Source organism: Haemorhous mexicanus, chromosome 6, assembly GCF_027477595.1.
Source record: "Haemorhous mexicanus isolate bHaeMex1 chromosome 6, bHaeMex1.pri, whole genome shotgun sequence".
NCBI classification, from domain to species: domain Eukaryota; kingdom Metazoa; phylum Chordata; class Aves; order Passeriformes; family Fringillidae; genus Haemorhous; species Haemorhous mexicanus.
The window spans coordinates 12008292-12030795 of NC_082346.1; the positions used below are offsets into that span (position 1 = coordinate 12008292).

The following is a 22504-nucleotide window of genomic DNA, read 5'->3' on the forward strand; positions in this document are numbered from 1 at the left end:
GAGATAAGGAGCGATCCCGTATCCCAGTGCCGGGACAGCCGGCATGCGGGGGAGAGAGGTATTAAAGGCAGAAACTGCTGAAACTGGTGGCAGAACCAGGGTGCCCAGTTCCGGTTCAAAACCCAAACTGGAATGAAGAAGGGCCGGAACCCCGCAGTTCCCAGCGCACACACGGCTCGGTCCTTTCCGCTAATTAGCAACATTAGCGGGGAAACACCGGCACTGCTAATGAGCCCCCCGGGATCGCAGCGAGGCTCCCCGCGCTGCTCCCGCCCTGGCCGGAGCCCCGTTAATGAGCAGGACCGCTAATGAGCAGTTCTATTAATTACTATTAATAACACTCCCAGCTATGTGTGTCCTAATTGGAACACGGCACAAGTATCCATTTCCAGCCGCCGCACGCGAAGCCGTTTCCAGTCTCTTTCCTTTCCAAAAACTGCGGGTTGAGTGTCCTGGTCACCCCCTCTCTGTCCTGGACGCTGGGGTGCCTCGCCCTCGGTGCCACCCAGGGGGTCCCGTTGGCCTCGGTGCCGGGGACGGAGCCCCCTAGGCTGTGTTTGTGGCTGCCACGGGTGGTGGGTGGGTGGCCAGGGCTGGGCTGATAAGGAATCCGTGGGGCTGATAAGGAGCCCCGCTATCTGCAGCTGGGGGAGGGCAGGAGCCGCTCTCCCTGCGGGGCGGGGGCTGCTCTGGGCACCAGCGAGGGGCTCCGGGACCCTCGTTTGTCATTCCCAGGAATGAACCCCAGGACTTGGCACCAGCGGCTCCATTGGGAACAAGTCAGGCTCACGGCGTCCCTCCCCACTGGCTCCGCAGGGGGATTGGGGTGGAAGCCCCCACAGGGCGGGATGAGGAGCCCGACCTCTCCCCCACCTCCCACCCCCCCCCCACCCCGAGCAGGAAGGGCAGCGCTTGGCCCTGCACGAGGAGGGATCCGAGAGCTTCCTCCGAATCCACAGAGTTACTCGCATCCGACCGAGGAAGTGACAGCCCTAGGGCACAACTCCTGTCCCTCTGTGCCCCCTTCCACGGGCTGCGCTGCGGGCACAGCGCTCCTCCTGTTGGCAGCTCCCCCCGCCGTGTCTCCCGTCCCAGGGACAGCACCCTGACCCCTCTTCCCTCTGCTCCCGAACCCCAACCCTGCCCGTCGGCCCCCCAAGGCTGGACACGGGTGGGTGCTGCGAGCCACGGGTTTATTGGGGGGCATGGGGTGGCAAGGACAGGGAGATGCTGTTTGAGGGACACCCTGGGGGCAAGGGACAGGGCTGGGGCACTTCGTATGGACACTAGGGACACTGGGATATACTGGGACAACCCTGGGGGGTGGCACTGGGGACACTCAGATGCTGATGGGGCTCACAGGGGGAGCACTAGTGACTGGGTGGGCAATAGGAGCCCGACGGGGGTCCCGGCCAGCCCCTCACCAGGCCGTGGGCTGCCCCACAGCGTGGTGGACAGGCGGGACTGCCCCATGCCCCCGGGGCTAGAGGCCGAGGGAAAAGGTGCCCGAGTCGGTGGATTGCTTGTCCCGGGAGCAGGTCCCCAGCGCCCCGGGGGGACACGCTGAGGGGATGGCGGGCACGCCAGCCTCTGACACCTGTGGGGCAGGGGGCGGGCACTGGGTGAGTCACTGCAGCTGGGGGGGGGGGGGCAATCGAGCCCCCCGGAGGTGTCCCCATCCCCAGGGCACCCCTGCCATGTCTGACCTCCTCGAACTTGCGGGCCTTGTAGTGCTCAGCACCCTTGAGGAAGTTGAGCAGGATGATGTCACACAGCACCGTGCCCTGGGGGCAGCAGCGTTGGGGTGGGGGGCCCCTCACTGTGGAGCACCCCGGTACCCCCACAGAGCCAGGCCGCCGTCACCCTGCAGCCGTGCTCTGTCCCCATGCCCCGTGGCCATGGGATTTCCCCCTTGTGCCCTGGGAGGTGCCACCACTCCGGGGCTGAGAACGTCCCCAACTCACCACACCGATGGAGGTGAAAGCAGCCACCGTGTTGATGAGGGTGGGGACGATGCTGAACTTCCCGGCCTGGGGGAGCAGAGCCCTTGTTGGCCAGAGTCCCCGACCCCCATGTGACCCCACAGTCCCAGCCCCACACGTACGCTGCCATACACCAGGACATCAAAGCGGATCCCAAAGGCCTTGATGAGGGTGCGGCGCTCAGAGCCGTCGGGCCAGCGGTAGTACCTGGCATACCTGCAGTGACACGGGGACATGGGGACAGGAGGCATGCAAGGCAGCGCACACCCCTGTGCCGTGCGTGTCCTGGCCATACCTGAAGTTGTATCCAGGGGCAGGGGTCCGGGGCAGGCTGTCCAGGCGGGTGAAGGAGTAGCGGGGCAGGCAGCGCTCCCAGGCCCGGTCCAGGTCACACACCCACCCGATCTTGATCCCCAGCACCCCACCCTGCCCCAGGCCTACATCAGCACCACGGACCCTGGCCCCATGGTGCCAAGTCCCTACAGTTTCATAGTCCTGCATCCCACAGCCCTATGCTCCATGTCTTATGAACCCACATTCCCATCTCCCCAAGCTCCACATCCCCCTGCATCCCATGCCTTGAATCTCCATGTCTATACACCCCATGTCCCCATGTCACACATCCCAAACCCCATCCATGTCCCTGTGTCAAGCCCCACATCATCACTCTGTCCCATATTGCTGTATCCCCATGTCCTGTTCCCAACATCCCTCATTCCTGCATCCCATGCCCCATGTCCCACCACCCCATATCGCCCCCATCCCATGTCCCATGTCCCCATGTCCCACATCCCATATTTCTGTATCCCCAGGTCCCATGTCCCTATGCCCTTCCATCCCACCCACTTGTACCCCTGTCGCCACACCCACCCCATTCTCGCCCTGTGCCTCCCATGTCCCCTATGTCCCCGCTCACAGTGGCAGCCAGCGCAGGGAAGTCCTGCCCAGCCAGACGTGCCATGTCCCCCAGGCGCAGGATGGGGCACAGGGGCTGCAGCTGTGGGTGGAAGCGACACCGGCCCAGCTCCACCCCACTGCCTGGGGGTGGCAGGTTGGTCCTGGGGACACAGGAGGACACAGGGGACACGGAGAGATGTGCCATCAGGCAGCAGTCTGGGGTTCATGGACCCCCATCCAAGTATCCTCCCACTATCTTGTGCCTGTGTCCCCATGTCCCCTGTCCCCATGTCCCTGTGTTACCCCACGTCCTGTCCTCATGTCCCCCCATGTCCCACCGTGGCTTGTGCCACTCACTTCTCGAAGCCAAAGAGCGGGAAGCGGATGCTGTTCTTGATGAGGAGAGTGAAGTTCTCAGCTTCCAGCATGACGGGGCTGGAGGAAAGGGGGCGACACTGAGGACATGGCAGGGGGCATGTCCCCTGCTCCTCCTGTGTCCCCCCCGGCTCCACTTACACGTCAACGGTGTCCACCTCGGGCGGGCACCAGCCCTGGATCTCGCAGGTGCGCAGGGTTGTGTTGTAGGGGACGCAGCGTCCTGTCAGCAGCCCTGGGACCCCTAACCCCTGTCAGCACACCTGGGACCACGGCCCCTGAACTCTGTCAGCCCCCCTGGGACCCCCGGACCCCTGTCAGTACCCCTGGGAGCACCCCTGAGACCCCAGCTCTCTGTCAGCGCCCCGGGGATCTCTGGACCCCCTTTGGCACCCCTGGGACCCTGAACCCCCGGCTCCCCCAGACGTCCGACTCCTGCATCAGAGCCCCGCCCCCCCCCACTCCCCTGAGCCCACCGAGGGTCCCTCACTCTCGCCCGTGGTGGCTCCCCGCCGTCCCTCGGTCCCCTGAGCCCCCGTTCCCAGCGGGGTCCCTCACCGTTGCTCGTGCTCGGGCTCAGCTCCCGGCAGTCCCGGTCCGCCGAGCAGTGGAACGCGGCTTCGCTCTGCGGGGCGGGGGTCAGCGGACGGGGGGCTCACCGAGGGGTCCCCCCGAGCGCTCCCTGCCCCCCCGCACCTCCGGGCACACGCCCTGCGCCTGGTCCTCGGTCCGGATCTGCTTGGTGACCACCACGAACACCGAGGTGCCCTGCGGGACGTCGCTGTCACACGACCCGTCCGGAGAGCGGGGAAGTGAGGTGGGGGTGGCCCCGCGCCCCTCAGCGACCCTTCCGGTCCCCGGTCCTCACCTGGGGGGGCGTGACGTAGTCTGCCGTGTCCATCACCTGCCCCGCGTAGCGCCCCACGCCCTTCACCTTGGTGACCACGGAGGACTCGATGGCAGTGTCCCGCACCTGGTACGCTTTCTCATGGAGGAACACCCAGCTGGGACAGCACCGCGGGTGACGCTGGGGACAGCCACCTCCAGACACCACCGGCACCCCCCGGGACCCCGCCTGCCGCCCCCCGGCACTCCCCGGACTTGCCCGTGACCCCCCCGGCCCCTGGAGCTGTCAGCGCCAGCGGCTGCCGGTCCCCGACTGCGGCTTGTCATCCCCTCGCCGGTGGCTGCTGTCATCCCCCGGGAGCACTCGGGGACAGGGACCCCAGCACGGGTCATCCCCTTCTGTCATCCCCTGGGGCCGAGCGGCTTCTTTGCCCCTCGGTGTCACCCACGCTGTCCCTTTCCCGTCATCCACCCGAGATGCTCTCCTGGCTGTCCCTTTTGTGTCACCCGTAACGACGCCTTGCTGTCCCCATCATGTCACCTGCGCTGTCACCCTCCTGTCACCCTCACCGGCACGCTCTCCGACTGTCCCCCTTGTGTCACCCGTACCGACATCCTCTGTCCCTCCTTGTCAACCGGCACACTCTCCTGGCTGACCCCATGTGTCACCTGCTCCGGCACACCTGAATTCCCGGCACTGACACATTGTCACCCGCTCTCCCGTCCCTCCTCTGCTCCATCACTCCTTGCCTGGCCACCCCCTCACCCCGCGCCGCCGCCCGGTGTCCCCTCGCTGTGACCCCATGCCACACGCCGTCACCCCCGGATGTCACCTGCAGCAGCAAGCGGCAGTCGCCGCGGTGCCGGGAAGGGTTCGGGGGTGTGTCCCGGGGGATGTCCCGGGGCGGGCTGTCCCAGAGGGGCCCGGGGGTTGTCCCGGCGGCTGCCAGGGGGGCTCACCCGACGAAGTAGGCGAGGATGAGGAGCTGGACGCCGCGGTTGACGACGCCCACCACCCAGCTCTTCACCACCACCGACTTGGTGGTCTCGTAGGAGAAGAAGTCGCTCACCCATCGGGTGCGGGAGCGCGGGAGGGACATGGGCAGCTCGGAGGCGGTCGGAGACGGGGCTGAGGGCAGGGCAAGGCAGGGCTGCGGGCAGGGCAAGGCAGGGCTGCGGGAACCGAGGGGGATGTGGGAAGGGCAGGGCAGGGGTGCGGGCAGTGAGCGGGGATGCGGGCAGGGCAGGGCGGGCGCGGGTGCAGGCAGGGGTACCGGCTGGGGCACGGGCAGGGTGCGGGTACCGGAGAGTGTGGGCAGCACCCGCAGGGGTGAGGGCAGAGAGGGCGGTGCGGACGGGCGGGCGGAGGCGGGGGCAGGGCGGGGGCCGGGGGCGGGGGCACGGCCCGGGGGGACTGGAGGGATCGGCCCCCCATTCCCGGGGGGATGGAGGGGTGCAGGCGGGGTCCTTCCCGGGGTCCCCCTGGGGGGGACTCCCAAATGGGGAACCCATTCGAGCACCGGGGAGCCCCACATAGGGATGCACGTGGGGAGTGCCCCCCAGACTGGGGATGCCTGGTTTGGGGGGGACACCCCTGCAGGGGAGCACGAGGGGGGAGCCCCGTGCGTGCGGTTTTGGGGGTGTCCCGCTCTGGGCCGTGTCATTGTCCCGTTCCAACACTTTGGGGCGCCCCGGGTTTGGGGGGGGGGGGGGGAGTTGTCCCCGCACGAGGTGACGTCACGGGGCTCGCCCCGTGCTGGCCAATGGGGTCTCTCCCCCTTTCTCTCTATGGTTCTGGGCGGGGCAGAGCGGCGGCTGGGGGGCGGAGTCTCGGCCCCTCTGGCCCCGCCCCCGCCTCGATGGGCGGGGCCTCCGGCGCGCTGTGGGGCCGCCCCCGGTGCGGCGGAGAGCGCTGCACGGGCCCGCCCCGTCACCAGGGGGCGCCAGCACGGACCGGCGCCATGGCGGAAGTCGGGCGACTTCCGGCGGCGGCGGCTCCGCGCGGTTCGCGCTGCGCAGGCGGGAAAAGCGGCAGCGGCGGCAGCGGTGCGGGGGGGTTGGGCGGGCTTACCGGGGATGGGGGAGTGTCTGGATCTCGCGGGGGGAGCCCGGAGTCACGGCAGACCGGGCTGGGATGGGGGAACGGGCCTGAGGTGGAAGTAGGCTCGGGGCGGGTGGGCAGGCCCGGGCTTGGGGGGAGGCCCGGGGGGCGCTTGGGAGCTCAAGCTCGGAAGGAATTTGGGGTGCGGTGGGTGGTTTGGGGTGCGGAGAGACCGCATCAGGGAGGGGAAGGGCAGGGGTGGGGGCATTCGAGAGGTGCGATGACAGAGCGGTGGCCGAGGTCTGCAGGAAGGGGCGGCCCTGCGGTCGCGGCACACCTGGGGAAGGGGCGAGGTGGGCCTGGGGTCGCTCCCGTCAGTGAGTGAGGTGCCACCGCCAGAGGCAGCGTCCGGGGCTCGGGCGGGGGCAGCCTGGGGGATGAGGTTTGGTTCTGGGGGCGCTTGGGAAGGCCTGGAGCCTCTCGCCAGCCCGGCTCACCCGCTGTCCTCCCACAGCTGCCGTGAGTGGCTCCTGTGCCGCTGCCCCGGGCATGCCGGGCTGGGGGGGCTGCTGAACGCCCCTGAGATCGTCCCCGTCCCCTCCCACAGCCCGCAGCCGCCATGGCCGACACGCTGGAGTTCAACGAGATCTACCAGGAGGTGAAGGGGTCCATGGTAAGCGAGGGGACATGGGGCACTTCCAGCGCTGGGGTGTGGATGGGGAGAGCGAATGCTGTGCGGTGAGGAGGGTGTGGGGGATGAAGTTGTGGCTGGTTGGTGAGGGCTTGGGGGTGTGGGTGCCTGGAGCACCCAGCGGAGTCCTGGTTCCTCCATGGTTTCATGGGGCCAAGTCCCCTCATGCCCAGCTCTCCCACAGAATGATGGGCGGCTTCGGCTGAGCCGGCAGGGCGTCATCTTCAAGAACAGCAAGACGGGGAAGGTGGACAACATCCAGGCCTCAGAGCTGGCCGAGGGCGTGTGGCGGCGCGTGGCACTGGGGCATGGCCTCAAGCTGCTTACCAAGAACGGCCACGTCTACAAGTATGACGGGTTCCGGGAGTCGGTAAGTCCCTGTTCCCTGCTCCTGCTGCCTTGGCCCTGTCCCAGATCCGGCTGTGCTCCCTGCCAGCCTCAGAACAGCTCTGTCCCCTGCATCTGCATGGCCAGGGGCTGTGTGTCACCCAGGGCTCTGGGCACTGCTGGTTCCTGACGGTGTTGTCTCCCTCTTGCCTAACCCAGGAGTTTGACAAGCTCTCAGATTTCTTCAAGGCCCACTATTGCCTGGAGCTCGCAGAGAAGGATCTGTGTGTGAAGGGGTGGAATTGGGGCACAGTGAGGTTTGGAGGTGAGTTCCAGTGCTAGCCTGAGGCCTTGGGGTGAGATGTTCCCACCAGTGTGGCTGTTCTGCTGCCACAGCCATTCCCTTAGGAGCAGCTGCTGAGGGATGTCCTCAGGGACAGGACAGTGAGGACATCTGCCATCTCAGGAGAGCTGAAGGGCCCTGAATCCCAGAGGGCCATGCTTGCTTGGTGTGGAATCTGCACATGTGCCATTCATCAGGGTGCCAGGGGAGCTGGTGGATGTGCCTCCAGCTCAGGGACCAGGACACATGGGGTCAGATAGTTCCTTTTTGTGTGTTTCTGATCAGTGTCAGCTTCCAGGGATGCAGCTGGAAGGGAGAAAGCCTGGAGACTTTGGAGGGTGGGAATGCAGTGATGAGAGCAGAGGCACTGCTCTCATCACTGGAGATGGGATTTGTGGGGCACAGCTCTGAGCTGGCTGTGATGTCCCCACAGGGCAGCTGCTGTCCTTCGACATCGGGGAGCAGCCGGTGTTCGAGATCCCGCTCAGCAACGTGTCCCAGTGCACCACGGGCAAGAACGAGGTTACGCTGGAGTTCCACCAGAACGACGATGCCGAGGTCTCCCTCATGGAGGTCCGGTTCTACGTGCCCCCAACCCAGGAGGACGGCGTGGACCCCGTGGAGGTGCGTGGGGCTGGCAGGAGGGCGGGGGCTGGCAGTGAGGGACCTTTTGTGACCACTCCCCTGGCAGGCCTTCGCCCAGAACGTGCTGTCCAAGGCAGACGTGATCCAGGCCACCGGAGATGCCATCTGCATCTTCCGGGAGCTGCAGTGCCTGACGCCGCGTGGGCGCTACGACATCCGCATCTACCCCACCTTCCTGCACCTGCACGGCAAGACCTTCGACTACAAGATTCCCTACACCACCGTGCTGCGCCTCTTCCTGCTCCCGCACAAGGACCAGCGCCAGATGTTCTTCGTGGTGAGTGACTCAGCCCTCCCCTGGAATGGCACTGCGGGTGGTCTGGGGAGGTTTCGTGTCTTCATCTCCTCGTCTCTTTCCAGATCAGCCTGGACCCCCCGATAAAGCAAGGCCAGACCCGCTACCACTTCCTGATCCTGCTCTTCTCCAAGGATGAGGACATCTCCCTGACCCTCAACATGAATGAGTGAGTTGTCGGATGCCATGCCACTTCCCAGACCCTTCCCTAGATCCTGAGGGAGCTGCTTACACCCCGGACCCTGTTCTCACCTCTGCCCTCCTTCCTTCCACACAGGGAGGAAGTGGAGAAGCGCTTTGAGGGGCGGCTCACCAAGAACATGTCAGGCTCCCTCTATGAGATGGTCAGCCGGGTGATGAAGGCGCTGGTGAACCGTAAGATCACCGTGCCTGGAAACTTCCAGGGGTGAGCAGCTGCAGGGCCAGTCCCTCTCTTTCCACCTCTTTCCCATGGCCAGGGGGAAGGGGCCCTCTGTGATTCAAGCTGGGGAGCAAGGCCTGTCTGCCAGGGGTGGGCACGGGGAGGGTGTTTGTCCCCATGGATAGCAGTGTTTGTCCTGCAGACACTCTGGAGCCCAGTGCATCACCTGCTCCTACAAGGCCAGCTCAGGGCTCCTGTACCCCCTGGAGAGGGGCTTCATCTACGTGCACAAGCCCCCCGTGCACATCCGCTTTGACGAGATCTCCTTCGTTAACTTTGCCCGTGGCACCACCACCACCCGCTCCTTTGACTTCGAGATCGAGACCAAGCAGGGCACCCAGTACACCTTCAGCAGCATCGAGAGGTGGGTGTGGGCCGTGGGGCCTGGCTGTGCCCAGCGGGACTCCCCAGCACCCCCGGCCCGACCGTGCCCTCTCCCACAGGGAAGAGTACGGGAAGCTCTTTGACTTCGTCAATGCCAAGAAGTTGAACATCAAGAACCGAGGCCTGAAGGAGGTATCAGCCACGTGCGGCTGGGCTCGTGCCCACTGGTGCTGCCCTCTCCCAGAATCCATCTGCTTTTCCCTCCTTTTTTCACCTCTCTTTTCTCTCCTTGCCCTTGTAGAGGAAAAAGGTCCGTGCGATATCCCCTCCTCTTTCTCCTCCTCCTCCTCCTGGTGCAGGTTTCCTGTGCATGGCTGTGGTGGTCTCTGACTAACCCAGTAACCCCAGTGTGGTGTGCAGGGGCCACCCTAACCCCATAACTGCTCTGCCCCTCTCTCTTCGGGGCCATGAGGGGGGAAGGAGGGGACATGGCTGTGTCTGTGCCCTAGCTTGTGCATGCCCAGGGCTGTGCTCACCCAGGGCTGTGCTCCAGAGGAGAGCACAGGGAGCAGCTCTCATCCCACCTCTCTGCAGGGAATGAAGCAGAGCTATGATGAATATGCTGACTCTGATGAGGACCAGCACGATGCCTACTTGGAGAGGATGAAAGAGGAGGGCAAGATCCGGGAGGAGAATGCCAATGACAGCAGTGATGGCTCTGGAGAGGAGACAGGTGAGGGCTGGGGCTGTGAGGGACTGCCATGGTGCTCCAGCTCCTGTTCCTTATGATGATCTGAAGCACTGAGCCCTCGCTTTCTCCTCCAGACTCATCCTTCAACCCTGGAGAAGAGGATGATGACGTGGCTGAAGAGTGAGTAGAGGGCAGGCAGGGCTTTATCCAAAAGCCCCATAGTAAGGTGCTGTTCTAGGGCTGCGTGAGCATTGAGAGATGCTCACAGCATGACTGGCATCACCTGGATTTGGAAATGTACAGCCCTGGGTTTGGGAGTGTTGGGCAGCTGGGGCAGTTCTGGGCTCACTTCATTGTAATGGCATCATGCAGTATGAGAAAGTTCTGGAAGGGCTCCAGGGGAGGCCTCGGCTGCACTTCTTGGGAAAGAGAACAGTTGGGAGGAGGGTTAAAGCCCTGGGCTGGGGTGAGGATGGGTGAGAGTCATGGGGAGAGCTTGAAGCTGAGCCCTGGCGCCACGAGAGCTCCGAAAGTCCAGGAAGCAGAACACAATGAGCCGTGTTCGTGGAAGGCCACTCCCCCGAGGGCTGTTAACGGGAGCAGGGCAGCTCCAGCCCGGGAAGCCTCAGGGCTGTGGTGTCTGGGGGCAGCTCTGAGGCTGGTGCCCCCGTGCAGGTTCGACAGCAACGCCTCGGCCAGTTCCTCCAGCGGCGATGGCGACAGTGACCGGGACGACAAGAAACCGGCCAAGAAGGCCAAGATCGTCAAGGACCGCAAGCCCCGCAAGAAGCAGCCCGAGGTGAGGGGCTGCTGTGGGAGCAGGACCAGCTCCTGCAGCGGGGTCAGGCGGGTCACAGCCCCACCTGAGCTGCCTCACCTCTGGCCCTGGCCAGAGCTGGTGTCTGGCCTGGTGTTGCTGCATCCAGATGGGTCCAGGCTGAGCCTCTCCCGAGGGCATGTTGCTCCCCCTGTGCCCAGCCTATCCTGGTTCTTGTCAGGCTGTTCTCCAGCAGCCTGACCCCCAGCTGTGACCCTTCAGCCCCACTCCCAGGGCTGCAGCTGGATTGCTGAGGGGTGCAGAGGTGAGCAGAGCTCAGCTCCGAGGTGTTGGGTGAGGGGTGCGTTGGGCTTTCACGGGTGTTCTCCACCTCCCAGAGCAAGAAGGGGAAGGACCCCAACGCTCCCAAGCGCCCGATGTCGGCCTACATGCTCTGGCTGAATGCCAGCCGGGAGAAGATCAAGTCAGACCACCCTGGCATCAGCATCACTGATCTGTCCAAGAAGGCTGGGGAGCTCTGGAAGGCCATGTCCAAGGAGAAGAAGGAGGTGAGGGATGGGAGGCCCAGGGTAGAGCTGCGCCTGGTACAGGAGGGGAGGCTGGCTATGGAAGGCCCTTCCTTGTTCCTGGGAGCCTAGAGTTGCACAAATGAGTTGGGAAGGGGTGGGGACATCCTCGGGCTGGTGAGCTGGGTGATCAGAAGTGGGTGCAGGGTGGGGTGCAGGCGGGTGCTGGAGGAGGAGGTGGGGCCTCACTGACTGTGCTGTGGCTGCAGGAGTGGGATCGGAAGGCAGAAGATGCCAGGCGGGACTACGAGAAGGCCATGAAGGAATACAGTGTGGGCAGCAAGGCCGACAGCCACAGGGGGTGAGTGTGCTGCCAAGGGGCTGGCAGGGCTGGGCCCCCCAAAATCCGGCTGTTCCTGGGGCCAGCCAGGTAATGTGGCTCCTCTCCCCTCTGCTCACCCAACCCTGTGCAGGGAGAGGTCGAAGAAGAAGAAGAAGAAGCAGGAAAAGCAGGTGAAGGGGAAAGGGGACAAGAAAGGCGCCACCTCCAAGTCCTCATCCTCCAAGTCCCCAGCTAAGGGCATGAGTGACAGCTTCAAGAGCAAGGAATTCGTATCCAGCGATGAGAGCTCTTCTGCAGAGAGCAAGAAGGAGGTGGGGTCACTGGGGGAGGTCCTGGTCCCTTTTCTCTGGGGAATAACTGTCAGGGAGGGCCCCAGCCCCTCTTCTTTGGGGAACATCCTGGTGATTTCTGCTGGAGAGGCTGGGTCCTTCTGGTACTTCATGTCCTTGGGGACATCCCTCGGTGCGTCTCCAAGTCACCACCATGACCCTGTCCCCGCTGTAGTGGGGGACACTGCCCTGCTTGTCCCCTGCTGACCTCTTTGTCCCCCGCCTGCAGGACTCAGAGGACGAGGGAGCTGCCAGCCCGCCCCCCAGCTCAGAGGACTCTGCCTCGGGCTCGGATTAGCATCATCCCAGCTGGCTCCAGGCTGGATCCCAGAGGAGAGGACTGGGCAGGCTAGCTCCGCAGCAGGGACTAGGGTCCTGGGCTCTGGATGGCTCCCACCTGGGAGCAGGGCCAGGTTCCCTTGTCCCCCCAGCACCCCGTGGTGGCAGGAGGTGCCTCCTCAGTCCCTTACCGTTGTATTCCATCAATTTATTTTTTCTAAACACTTGGGTTACTCTCCTTTCCTTTCCTTCCCTCGTTGGTTTTTTTTTTCTTTTTTTTTTCTTTTTTTTTTTTGGTGTTGTTTTTTTGTATTTTGGGTCTGTTCACATGGCAACTCGGGTTGAATAAAAAAAACCCACTGATGGTGTTTGTGTGGGTGTGGGGCTGGCTCCCCCTTCCCTCCTTCCTTCCTGCAGCCATCCGGGAGCTCATTCCCCTCCTTGAACCGCTTCCAGGGCTGACTTCACTCTCTCCCCACCCTCCATTAGCGGCCCCCAGCCCCTGCTCGGCCATCAGGGCTCCTAATTACAGCCCCTCGCTCGATCCTGATGCCATTTGGGGGTTTTTCTACCTCCCTCGTGAGGGGGTTGATCCGATTAAGGCCTGTTTCCCCTCCGGTGTTGATTGCAGCCGATTCCCGGTCTGGAACCAGCCCCGGGGGGACCCCATGCCTGTTTGTTCCCCCCTCCTTCCGCTGCCTTTACCGGCACCGCTGGGATGGGGCTACGGGGAAGCGGGAGTCCCCCGGGGCGGGATCCGCGGGTTCCCGGTGGGCACAAGGGACCGTGGATGCCCAAATGGTGGGGGGCTCTATTGTCACAGCAACCTCCGCCTAAATACGCATTACCGCCCCTCCGGCAGAAGCCCCGCGGCTGGAGGACCCCGGGAATGCGATAATTTGCAATCGGGGGGCGGCCCAGGGGATCCTGCTCGGCTGTGGGGCCCCCGAGGGTGATTCGGGGAGCGCTGGAGGTCTCCGGCGTGTCCCCTCACCCCCATTTCGGAGGACTCTCCAGCCGCCCCTCTCTATGGTCCGCCCGCCACGCGGCGCCGCTATGCCCCGCCCCCTCCGCTCTCGGGGGCGTGGCTGGGCCTCTCATGAATATGCATGAACAGCGGCGGTCGAGGGTGAGTGGGGGTCTCTCTGCGGGCATGGGGCTACGGGTAACCAGCATTACTCCCGGGCCCTTGGCGCCCGCCGGGGAACCACACGGCTTCGGCCCCAGCGGGCATCATGGGCCCGTGACCCCCGAATTGAGTGGGGGGCTTCGTTGTCATGGGGACGGCGCTAGGCCGCGGTCGCGGCCTACTCAGCCACTCGATCGGAGGCTTTGTTGCCGTGGCAACGAGGCTAGGCCGCGCTGGCGGAGGACCCCGGGGGGCCGGACCCGCAGCCCGGGGCCCCGCCGCCATCCCGGGTTGGGAAACCGGCCGGATGGTTGCCAGATGTGGGCTGTGGCGGCGGTTCCCCCGTGGAAGGCGAGAGGAGGGTGGTCTTGGGGAGGGTGGACCCCGGCGGGGCAGGAGGGAGCGAGGCGGGGAGAGGAGGGTGGCGGGGGGAGGGCAGGGGAGAGAGGGCAGGGCCGGGAGGAGGCACGGAGCGGGTTTTTCCTGTCCCCGCAGCCCCGGTGAGTCACGGGAGAGGCGGCGGCGGCAGCGTGAGACCCGTGGGGACAGTAACCCCTCCTCCCCGCCCGCTCTGCGCCCCCCACGTGTGTCCCCGGCCCGCCCCCGACATGAGGCTGCTGTGGGGAAGGTGAGTGGGGCACCCGCGGCCTCTGAGAGGGGCTGGCCGAGGGTCTCGGGGGACCGGGCGGTGCCTCCTGGGCTGCCGGGGGCTCGGGGGGGCCGGTAGTGACCTGGGCAGGGAGCTGAGATGGGGATTGGGGCAAAATGGGGACAGTTCGGCGCTGAGGGTTTGGCGAAGGTCGGTGAGAGTGACACGTGTGTGCTGGGACAGGTTAGCACAGGGTCAGACAGGTAAAGGAGCCGGCCCTACGGCGTTAGGGGGTGTAGTGTGGGTCCCTGTGGTTACGGGGGTGTTGAGACCGTGTCTGGATCTGCTGCTGGGGCCAGGCTGGCTCAGGTGAGCCGGGGCCAATGTACTAAGGGTGGCACCACAGTGTGATCACCATTTGGCACAGCTGGACAGGGCTTGGCACAGGGCCCCACAAGGTGGTTGGGTTCCCCCAGGCTCGGGGCAATCCCCAAAACGATTCTCCCTCTCTCCCCAGGGGCTGACCCCGTGCTGAGTCCCCCACTTCCCTGCATCACCATGGCCTCCCAGCCGCAGCCCCTGCCCCCCACCGTGCCCTGCACCTCCCCTGCCGGCACTGCGGGGGCCGGGCTGGCCGGCAGCCCCGATAAAGGTCAGTACCCCGGGCTGGGGGCCATCGGGGTTGGGGGTTGCTGGGGCAGCCCCCCGAGGGCTGCTCCGGGTTTGAGGAGCCGCACCACTCGCTGACCCCGTCCCCCTCCCTTGCTCTCTGCAGGCAGCGCGCGCCCCAAGCCACCGGTGCGGCCCAAGCCCCGCGTGCTGCCCAAGCCGGCCGTGCCCGCCAAGCCCCCGGTGCCACCCCCCACGCTGGGCCCGCGGCACCCGCGGCCCGAGCTGCCCTCGGCAGAGAAGATGAACCGCCTGGCTGGGCCCCAGCCCTACAGCGGGGCAGGCACGGGGGGGCCCCTCCGGCGCCCTTCCTTCACGGTCAGATCACCCGAGACCCCCAATGGGAAGGGACCCTTGTCGCCCTCAGTCACAGGCACCGAGGAGGAGGTGCCGCCGGCCCCGCCAACCCCCTCGCGCAAGGGCCCGGCGCCCTTCAAGGTGACTCCGGTGCCGGTGGCCGCCAGGCCGGAGCGGTTCCCAGGCACCACCGTGGAGGAGATCCTGGCCAAGATGGACAGCAGGGAGGGCCCGGGCAGCCCAGACCGGGCCTGGCTCTCGCCCTTCTGCACCGACCCCTCTTCCCGCTTCGGCTCGAAGACCTTTGTTGCCTTCCGGAAGCGTCCCAGCGGGGAGGCAGACGGAGACCTTGCCGGTGAAGCCCCCCAGATGCTCCGACCTACGGCAGGCGAACTGGGAATGGGGGATGATGGACACCCTGTGGCTGAGACGAGGTGAGGGCACAGGGACCGACACCAGGAGGAGTGGCAGTGGGAACGGGGGATATCACTCCGAGCCATCCCAGGCTTGGGAATATAACGGAGCTGAGGTCTGGTCGCCGGCACGGGCCCAGGTTCCTCCCGAGCCGCAGTGCCTCGAGCTGCCTCCGTGGGAAGGCTGGGGTGGCTGGTGCCAACCGCAGAATGGGCTGTCCCGGGCCAGGAGCTGCCTGTGGGCGGGCTCTGAGCCAGCCCCTGGGCTGAGAATAACAGACAGGGGGTCTCTCCCCCAGGAAATGCTCCTGATTTTCCAGCCTTGCTATTTTTTCCCTGCTGGGCCGTGCTAGGGCACAGGGAGCAGTCAGATCGGCCAGATTCCCAGCTGCTGGATGTCCTGGGCTAGGGCCAGGGCTTGGCCACGATCCTGAGAGCTGGGCACCTCAGGGAGAGCTGGGCGGGGGCTGCTCTGAACCACAGTGTGAGAAACTCGCTCCCAAAGGACCGAAAACTTTCCGGAAGGGGAGCTGGGGCCACTTTGCCTCCTTCCCCTCTCAGCCCAAGCCGGCGACTGTGCAGCTGTGGCAGGGCCCGAGCCCTTGTACCCTGCATCCGTGAAGGGTGGTTTAGGTCAGGGGCATCTCATGGGTGCTGGGAGAATAGCACTGAGGCACACAATGAGATTTACCCTCCTTCCCCTTGTCTCTGCACAGCAGCTCACCCCCAGCCGGGCCGAGCTGTGCCGGGGACCCCTGTGGATGCCGGAGGCCGCCATCCCCTCCTGACGTGAGTGCTGGCCTCACCCTCCGGCGCCATGGCGGCTCCACTCCTGGGCTCTCTCCTTCGGGGCTCTCCTGTCTCCTCCGGGGCTCCCTCTCTGCGGGGTGCGTGTCTCTTCTTTCTCCTTGGGGTGCTGGCTGTCCCTTCCTGGGGGGGGTCAGGGCCTCCTGTGCTGAAAGCCCTGTGTGGAGCCCGGGGCTGTGGGGGTGGCGTGTGCCAGCACCAGTGCCAGGCGTGGGCAGGGAGCAGCCGTGAGTCACCAGCTGGGGTTCGGTGACCTGGCAGGTATGTGGCAGGGCAGGCCCCACGGGCACCCCGCCAGCCCCTTTCCCCGTGCCATGCTCACTCAGGGTGGTGACCAGGACACGGGGCCATGGTGACATTGCAGGTGGCAGCCTGGGCAGCGGCACCAGGTCACCCCAGCAAGGGGGCAAACCCCAGCAGTGCTGGGCAGGGGGATGCCAGACACAGGCAGGGCAGGGGGCTGTGCTGGGAGTTCTGACTTTTTCCTGCTTTATTTCTTGTCTCCGTCTGTCCAGGCGCTCTGGGGGCTGCAGGGGGCCAGGCAGGGAGCAGGGCTGGGGCGCCGGGAGCCGCCCTGGCTGAGTCACGCAGAGCAGCCTGGTTCTGGCACGCAGCATGGGCGCTTCCTGCCCCGGGTGCAGGGAGGGGAGCAGGGCTGGGGGAGGGACCCTCCAGAGTTTGGGGGGCTGGCTTTTGGATGGATGATGTTTGGAGGTGCCTCTTGAGTGACATGACCCCCTGCTGCCTTATTCCACAGCTTTCCACTCTACAGCTGGGTGCCCTCGGACCTCCAGGCTCCCCAAGGCCTCCCACCTGCCCAGCCCCAGCCCCAGGAGCTCCTTTCCAGCCTGCTGAGCCCTCCCCCCCAGCCCCTGGCTCCCCTGATGCCCCCCCTGAGCTCCTGGCCCCTGACTCCCCCACACTGCCCCCCGGCTCCCCTGAATCCCCCACTCGGCCTCCAGTCGAGGTCCCTGTCACCTCCATCCAGGCCCCCGGCGCTCCCTCAGCCACCGAACCCCAGCTCAGCGTCTCCCGTTCCCCTGGCTCCCCACACACTCCAGGGGAGGGATCCCCTGGCACTGCCAGCCCCCCTAGCACTCCTGAACTGCCCCCACGAGTCACCTGCCCCCCTGGTTCTCCCGAGGTTGCTGCCGACTACCTGGGCCCCCCCAGCCCACACCTTGCCAAAGCCTCTCGTCCCCCAGGCTCCCCAGAGGGACCTGATGACTCTGCAGTGTCCCCACGGTCCCATGAGGGTCCTGATTTCAACCCCCCTCCCCGGGATGTGGGGCTCCGGCGCTCCTCAGAGGGGGTGCTGCGGCCCCCGCCCTCGGGGCAGGGCCTGGGGGAGCTGGGGGGCTCACTGAGTGCCCTGCCCCAGCCTGGAGACGTCCTGTCAGAGCCCTCCCTGGGCAGCGAGTCCGGCTGGAGCCTTTCCCAGTCCTTTGAGTGGACATTCCCGTCACGGGGGGCACGCTTGCCAGCCTTCCCTCCCCGCTCCCCCATCCGGGAGACGCCTGATTCGGGGCTCTCCGAAGAGGGGGAATCAGATGGGGAGGCTGTGGCCCCTGGCCCTCCAAAGGACAGCAGGGCTGAAAGATCTGGCAGCCAGCAGGCAGAGGGGGCTCCATGCCCAGGGGGTCCTGTGGCACAGCAAGAGGCTGAGCACTCAGCAGAGGAGGAGGAGGAGGAAAGGGAGGCAGAGCAGGATGCTCCCATGTCCCACTCCCCACTTCGTGTGACAGAGCCTGGCCAGCACCCAGCTGAGCCCGAGTCCCCCACCCAGCCCAGCCTTACCACAACTACCCCTCTGGATCCAGCCCCCCCAGATCCAGCTGCTCCAGTGGACTCAGCCTTGGCAGGTGATGGCCCCAAGAGTCTGCAGGGCCCTGGGGGCCCAGGCCAGGCTGAAAAGCCCTTGCAGGACCCTGACCCCCATGCTGACCCGGGCTGGCTGACAGAGCTGTTGGAGTCACCTGGGGTCCATGGCTCTCCAGAGGTGAGGGGTGTGGGGGGGTCTGTGGGGTCGGTGTGGGCTGGGCTCCTCCCTGCCCTCCACGGAGCAGTGGGATGGGACAGGATGGCCGGGGGGATTGGTGGAGGCTGAGCAGGACTGTGAGGTCAGGGGCAGGAGGTGGGGTCTACCCACTCCCTGGGATGAGCCCCGCTGTGCCGTGTCCCCAGGGTGTTTCCCTCCTCCCCAGCTCCACTGCTGTAGGAGCCAGGGTTGCGCTCCCCTCAGACTCCTCTCTCCTTTCTAACTTCTTTTCCCCCTCTAACTCCTTTCCCCTTTATTTCACCAGAACCTGCTGGGCTGGTCACGGAAGGACCTGTGCAGTGAGTTCGGCATTGGCCGCCCTCGCCAGGACAGCACCTTTGACTGGAGCCACCCAGGTGCGTCCAGGGAGAGAGACTGGCCTGTTGAGACCAAGCAGGATCAGGAATTCGGGTCCAAATCCAGCTGGGACAGCAACCACAGCGACAAGGACAGCACTGCCCGAGAGAGCTGGAGCGGTGACTACAGAGCAGCGGAGCTGATGGGGGACACAAAACTGGGCTGCAGCAACTGGTCCCAGTCCCTTGGCACTGGGAAGAGCTGCCCACAGGATCCAGACTTCAGTGCCAGCACAGCTGAGTGGGGCCAGGGCTATGGCAACACAGAGGAGCTTGGCTCCAGACAAGCCAACTGGGGCAGTGGCCTTGGCACAGGACATGTCCAGCCGCTGGACAAGGAGCCGCACTCTGGGCAGCCCAGCTGGGCAGGCAGGTACAGCGACAGGGACACAGAGATGAAGGACAGGGAACTCACCCCAGACTGGGCCAGTAAATACAGCAGCCAGGATGCTGGGAGCAAGGACGAGAATTTAACGCTGGGCTGGGCTGGCAGATCCAGTACTGGGGACAGCCCAGATAAGGAGCTCAGCCCCAGCCGGCCAGCCTGGGACAGAAGGTGTAACCCCAGGGATATGGAGAACCAGGACAGGGAGTTCAGCCCCAGCCGGCCAGCCCGGACTCTGGAGTACAGGGACACAGAAAGCCAGGACAGGGAGTTCAGCCCCAGCCGGCCGGCCTGGACTGGTGAAATCAGGGACATGGAAAGCCAGGACAGGGAGTTCAGCCCCAGCAGGCCAACCTGGGATGACAGATCCAGCACCAGGGACATGGAGAGCCAGGACCAGGAGTTCAGCCCCAGCAGGCCAGCCTGGGATGATAGACCCAGTACCAGGGACATGGAGAGCCAGGACCAGGAGTTCAGCCCCAGCAGGCCAGCCTGGGATGACAGATCCAGCACCAGGGACATGGAGAGCCAGGACCAGGAGTTCAGCCCCAGCAGGCCAGCCTGGGATGACAGATCCAGCACCAGGGACATGGAGAGCCAGGACCAGGAGTTCAGCCCCAGCAGGCCAGCCTGGGATGACAGATCCAGCACCAGGGACATGGAGAGCCAGGACCAGGAGTTCAGCCCCAGCAGGCTGGCTGAAGCCAGTGAATGCAGCACCAGGGACCTGGAAACCCAGGATGAGTTCAGTCCCAGTGAGGCAGCCTGGGGTGACAGATCCAGCACCGGGAACATGGAGACCCAGGAGAGTGAGTTCACATCCAGCAGAGCAGCCAGGGATGGCGGGCACAGCACTGGGGACACGGAGACCCAGAATGGGGAGTTCAGCCCCAGCAGAAGTGTCTGGGATGACAGATCCAGCACCAGGGATGTGGAGGCACAGGACAGAGAGTTGAGCCCCAGTGGAGCAGCCCGGGATGGGCAGCACAGCTCTGTGACCCCCAGGGAGGAAGAGCAGGAGCGGGTCCCAGCCCGGCTGAGCTGGCCCGGTGAAGGCAGCATCGGACAGGCCAGGCTGGTCAGGGTTGGTGAGGAGGACATGCCCAGCTCCCACCACCCTGAGCCCCCAGCCCAGGAGCCCACCTGGGGCAGTGCCCACCAGCAGGAGTATCACAGCTCTGACAGCAGGGACTGGGCTGAGGAGCTTGGAGCAGCTGAGTGCCAGAACCAGTTTGGTGTCATTGGGACAGAGCAGGTGCCAGATCCCTGCAGTGCCAGAGCCTCGGATGGCTCCATGTCTGGAGTCCTGCCACAGCCCCGGGCAGGCTTGCACAGGGATCTCTCTCTGGACATGGGCAATGCCTGCTGGAGCCAGGACCTGGACAGCTGGAATGTGGAGCCACAGGATGCTGAGGCCAGGCGCCAGGAGTGGGCAAGTGCCTTCAGCGCCCGCTGTGCTGCCCGCAGCCGAGACCTTGGTGCGGGGGAGCAGAGCGTGGGAGGGGACACCGGCGCAGAGCACGGGTAAGGAGGGCACCACTGGTGGCAGGGAGGGAGCATCTTCCCCTGTGACAAACAGAGGGGTTGGGGCAGGGCTTGTGTTACCTGGGGCTAGAGCAACTCTGAGATTTTGTCCCGCAAGCAGGTTGGCCCCCAGCTCTTCGATGGGTGACATTCCAGCTCATTGCCCAGCTGTGGAGCCCCCCCGGAGTGAGTCACCCAGCCACTCTGAGGAGGAGAAGCATCCCTCTGAACCAGCAGCTGCCCCACAGAGCCCCAGGGTCCCCCCTCTGCTGCCAGAGGCTGCCAGTGGGATCCCAATGGACACAGGAAGTGAGGAACAGCCATCGGACCACCCAGACGGGGAGAACTTCTTGAGCTGGGGGGAGCAGCGGCTCTCGCTGACTACCCCCCAGCCTGAGGGGTCCATGGAGCAGGGGCAGGAATTTCCTCTTCTGGAGGTGAGTGGAAGTGGGAAGATTCCAGTCACCCTGTATGGCCTGGGACCCAGCATGTCTGTTCATGAGGCTCTCAGACCCTGCTGCCCCCAGGGACAGCCATGGATTGAGGGCCCCCAGCACTGCAGTGGGAGCTGTGAGTGTGCTGGCTGGGGTGTTGGGGGTCCCTGGGCTCCCTCTGCCAGCTCTGACCTGTCCCCTGGGCTCGGCAGGACACAGAGCTCCTGGACAGCAGCGTGTTCCGCTGCAAGGCCAGCGTGGGCCGCAAGCGCCAGCACCGGGCACCGTCCCTACGCCCCATCACCACCGAGGGGGAGAGCTGGATCTTCCGGGACTCCACGGGTGAGCCCAGCAGGGATAGGGATGGGAGCAGGGTGTCCTGGCACAGTGTTGTGGTGACACTGTCCCTGTGTCCCCACAGAGCCCCGGCCAGCCCCAGCAGCGTCCTCTGATGAAGAGGCAGCGGAGGAGCCCCGGAGCCGGCGGATGCGCGGCTCATCCTCGGGCAGGGGGGTTAAGGTGCCGCTCTTTCCCGGCCTCAGTGCCTCTGCCATCAAGGTGAGTCCCTTGCACTCCTGGCTGCAGGGTGGGTGGAAGGGTGTAACACAGGGAGACTAAGGCAGGGTGGGGGTGGGGCCTGGCTAAAGACAGGGAGAGGGCTGTGGGGGGGTTTGGGGGACAGAGCACTGTGTTTCTCCCTGACCTCTCTCTCTGCCCCCAGGCCAAGCTGAGGGGTCGCAACCGCTCAGCCGAGGAGGGGACATCATCAGGGGACAGCAAGGGGACCCCTCCTAAAGACCCCCATGTGCAGCGCTCCAAGTCCTGCAAGATCCCTGGTGTGAGTGGGAAGCCCCCAGCCCTGCCCCCCAAGCCAGAGAAATCCTCAGGGTGAGTGTGGGGCCAGGATCCTCCTCATGGAGGCAAAAGGGGGGCTGAGGGGTCAGTCTGGGTCCCAGGACTGGTTTTGGGGGACTCATGCTGAAACTCTGCCAATACCCCAGATCCGAGGCCTCTCCCCCCCACTGGCTGCAGGCACTGAAGCTGAAAAGGAAGAAGCCTTGAGCAGGGTGAGTGTGGAGTTTCAGGCAGTGCTGGGGACACCCCCCCAGCTGAGGCTTCCCCATGTCTGTACTGCTGGGGGTAGCCCCCTTCTTCCTCTCTGCTCTGGCTGGGTCCCCCCGGGCTGGGTCATCCCTGGGGGGGCCCTGCAGGGTCCTCACTCCTTCCCCGTGTCACTTCCAGGCTCACTCCGACGCTGAAGCCCGCTGTCCATGGACCAGGGCTGTTCCCTCCCGTGGGGACACAAACACACACACACACACATACACACACGCCTATGCACTTTGTACGAGCTCGCAGGGTCCCTGTCTTCCCAAACCCCTCCTCCCTAACCCCGCATTGTACCCCATCCCCTTGGTCCCCAAGGGCCTGGGGGTGGGCACAAGACCCCCCTTCCCCTCTGCCCTGCTCATGTATGGCCCCGACCACAGGGCAACGGGTCCAGCTCGTGGTGCCACTGCCACAGACAATAAAACCTCGCTGGTCAGTTCAGAGTCCTGGCTCTTCTCCTGGGCCGTGGGCAGGAATCACAGAGGTCCTTGAAGAGGGGGCCCTGTGAGTGCCACTGCCCACACAGGAGCTGTGCAGGAAAGAAGGGACACCTCCAAAACCCCTCTGTGCCCGCCCTGGCTGCCCACAGCCTGGTCCCGCCCAAACACCAAGTGGGTGCTGACACCAAGACTTTATTGTA

The 22504-nt window shown here is 65.2% G+C and overlaps 3 protein-coding genes across 8 annotated transcripts; 2 read left to right on the top strand and 1 right to left on the bottom strand.

Annotated features, from left to right (window-relative positions):
- Positions 1 to 1176: 1176 nt before the first annotated feature.
- Positions 1177 to 5438, bottom strand: P2RX3 (purinergic receptor P2X 3). 2 transcript variants are annotated; one of them, XM_059848664.1, is made up of 12 exons: positions 5061 to 5438; positions 4123 to 4258; positions 3951 to 4022; positions 3813 to 3879; positions 3396 to 3489; positions 3237 to 3314; positions 2899 to 3040; positions 2278 to 2408; positions 2105 to 2189; positions 1965 to 2030; positions 1707 to 1784; positions 1177 to 1597 (listed from the first exon to the last, which is right to left on the bottom strand). In XM_059848664.1, the coding sequence occupies exons 1-12, from the start codon at positions 5198 to 5200 to the stop codon at positions 1484 to 1486; spliced, it is 1203 nt and encodes a 400-aa protein (XP_059704647.1). In that variant the 5' UTR covers positions 5201 to 5438; the 3' UTR covers positions 1177 to 1483. The 2 variants fall into 2 exon arrangements, with proteins under 2 accessions (XP_059704647.1, XP_059704646.1); XM_059848663.1 differs by having other exon boundaries at positions 2105 to 2198.
- A 606-nt stretch (positions 5439 to 6044) lies between these two features.
- On the top strand, positions 6045 to 12361 carry SSRP1 (structure specific recognition protein 1). 3 transcript variants are annotated; one of them, XM_059848669.1, is made up of 17 exons: positions 6045 to 6146; positions 6656 to 6814; positions 7017 to 7202; positions 7379 to 7484; positions 7936 to 8126; positions 8194 to 8424; positions 8508 to 8611; positions 8720 to 8848; positions 9006 to 9227; positions 9307 to 9379; positions 9782 to 9920; positions 10013 to 10058; positions 10554 to 10677; positions 11034 to 11204; positions 11432 to 11523; positions 11636 to 11816; positions 12064 to 12361. In XM_059848669.1, the coding sequence occupies exons 2-17, from the start codon at positions 6761 to 6763 to the stop codon at positions 12130 to 12132; spliced, it is 2118 nt and encodes a 705-aa protein (XP_059704652.1). In that variant the 5' UTR covers positions 6045 to 6146; positions 6656 to 6760; the 3' UTR covers positions 12133 to 12361. The 3 variants fall into 3 exon arrangements, with proteins under 3 accessions (XP_059704652.1, XP_059704654.1, XP_059704653.1); XM_059848671.1 differs by having other exon boundaries at positions 6066 to 6146; positions 6749 to 6814; XM_059848670.1 differs by lacking the exon at positions 6045 to 6146 and adding an exon at positions 6232 to 6253.
- A 1370-nt stretch (positions 12362 to 13731) lies between these two features.
- On the top strand, positions 13732 to 22300 carry TNKS1BP1 (tankyrase 1 binding protein 1). 3 transcript variants are annotated; one of them, XM_059848665.1, is made up of 12 exons: positions 13732 to 13870; positions 14349 to 14483; positions 14607 to 15231; positions 15927 to 15999; positions 16775 to 18016; positions 18321 to 20320; positions 20439 to 20757; positions 20967 to 21096; positions 21176 to 21312; positions 21476 to 21642; positions 21756 to 21821; positions 21997 to 22300. In XM_059848665.1, exons 2-11 carry the CDS (start codon positions 14390 to 14392, stop codon positions 21814 to 21816), a joined length of 4848 nt encoding a protein of 1615 aa, XP_059704648.1. In that variant the 5' UTR covers positions 13732 to 13870; positions 14349 to 14389; the 3' UTR covers positions 21817 to 21821; positions 21997 to 22300. The 3 variants fall into 3 exon arrangements, with proteins under 3 accessions (XP_059704648.1, XP_059704649.1, XP_059704650.1); XM_059848666.1 differs by having other exon boundaries at positions 20442 to 20757; XM_059848667.1 differs by having other exon boundaries at positions 15930 to 15999.
- The last annotated feature ends 204 nt before the right edge of the window (positions 22301 to 22504 follow it).